The following is an 876-nucleotide window of genomic DNA, read 5'->3' as shown; positions in this document are numbered from 1 at the left end:
CTGCCAGGGCCGTGGCTGCAAGGAGGAGCCCCCAAAGACACGGAGGATCTGTGGGGATGCTCCTACCTGGGGATGCAGAGAGGGAGAGTCAGGGAGATCTGGACAGGGACATGTAAGTGTGTCCAGCCGGGACTGCCCTACCCGGGTGCAGTGGGGACTCTCAGCTCACCTGCTCTGGAGATACATGCCTGACTCTTGCAATCCTTCCCTGAAAAAGAAAGCAGCTCTGTGTGCATGGGCACTGCACACTCCAAGGCGGCCGTGCCTTGCTGTGCCGTGCTGTCCTGCACCATGCCACGTCGCGCCGTGCTGTGCCGTGCTGTGGAGGTCACCCATCGCAAAGCCCAGGGGCGTGAGGATGGGAGACGTGCAAGGACACGTGCCCAAAGGCAAGCTCCCCGTGTCACACTCCCCTCAACTGAGACCTCCCCTTGCCCAGCAGAGCCTATGGACAGGGTGACCCCTTGCCCCCATCCCCTGAACCCTGGCAGTGGGGAGGGATTCTCCCAGGGGGACCTCACCTTCCACAAACTCGCAGTTGTAGTTACTGTGCACTCCCTGGGAATGGAGATGGATAATTCTACTTTTGCCATCATCGGTGATGTCAGTGACTTTGAAGACCTCGAAGGGTGGGATGAGAACCTCCTCCTCATCGGGGTACTTGGAGAAGCTTCTGATGAGGGCGCCGTAACAAGTCTTCACATAGAAAAGGGTGTCCGGACCAAATCTTCTTAAGTGAAGTAGAGGTGAAGTGGCCGAAGCGCATGGAGTGGCCAACCTGGGCGGTGAAGCGGATGCCCCTGACACCCCGGTAGACATCGCGGTACCCGGAATTCTGGGCAACTCTCAGGACACGCAAGGCTTCGCTCAGGAGGA

General features: G+C 59.0%; 1 protein-coding gene across 1 annotated transcript; it reads right to left on the bottom strand.

Moving 5' to 3' along the window:
* Window positions 1-4: 4 nt before the first annotated feature.
* On the bottom strand, window positions 5-847 carry LOC104280324 (NAD(P)(+)--arginine ADP-ribosyltransferase 1-like; the record flags this gene model as incomplete). Its single annotated transcript, XM_009877942.1, is given in 3 exon segments — window positions 5-66; window positions 522-724; window positions 726-847. Coding segments are annotated over 3 exon segments (387 nt in total), but the record flags the coding sequence as incomplete, so codon positions are not given.
* Window positions 848-876: the final 29 nt, after the last annotated feature.

This window comes from Apaloderma vittatum, unplaced genomic scaffold (assembly GCF_000703405.1).
Source record: "Apaloderma vittatum isolate BGI_N311 unplaced genomic scaffold, ASM70340v1 scaffold2811, whole genome shotgun sequence".
NCBI lineage: Eukaryota > Metazoa > Chordata > Aves > Trogoniformes > Trogonidae > Apaloderma > Apaloderma vittatum.
The sequence above is the reverse complement of the archived record's forward strand: the minus strand, read 5'-3'. Positions and strand labels throughout refer to the sequence as shown.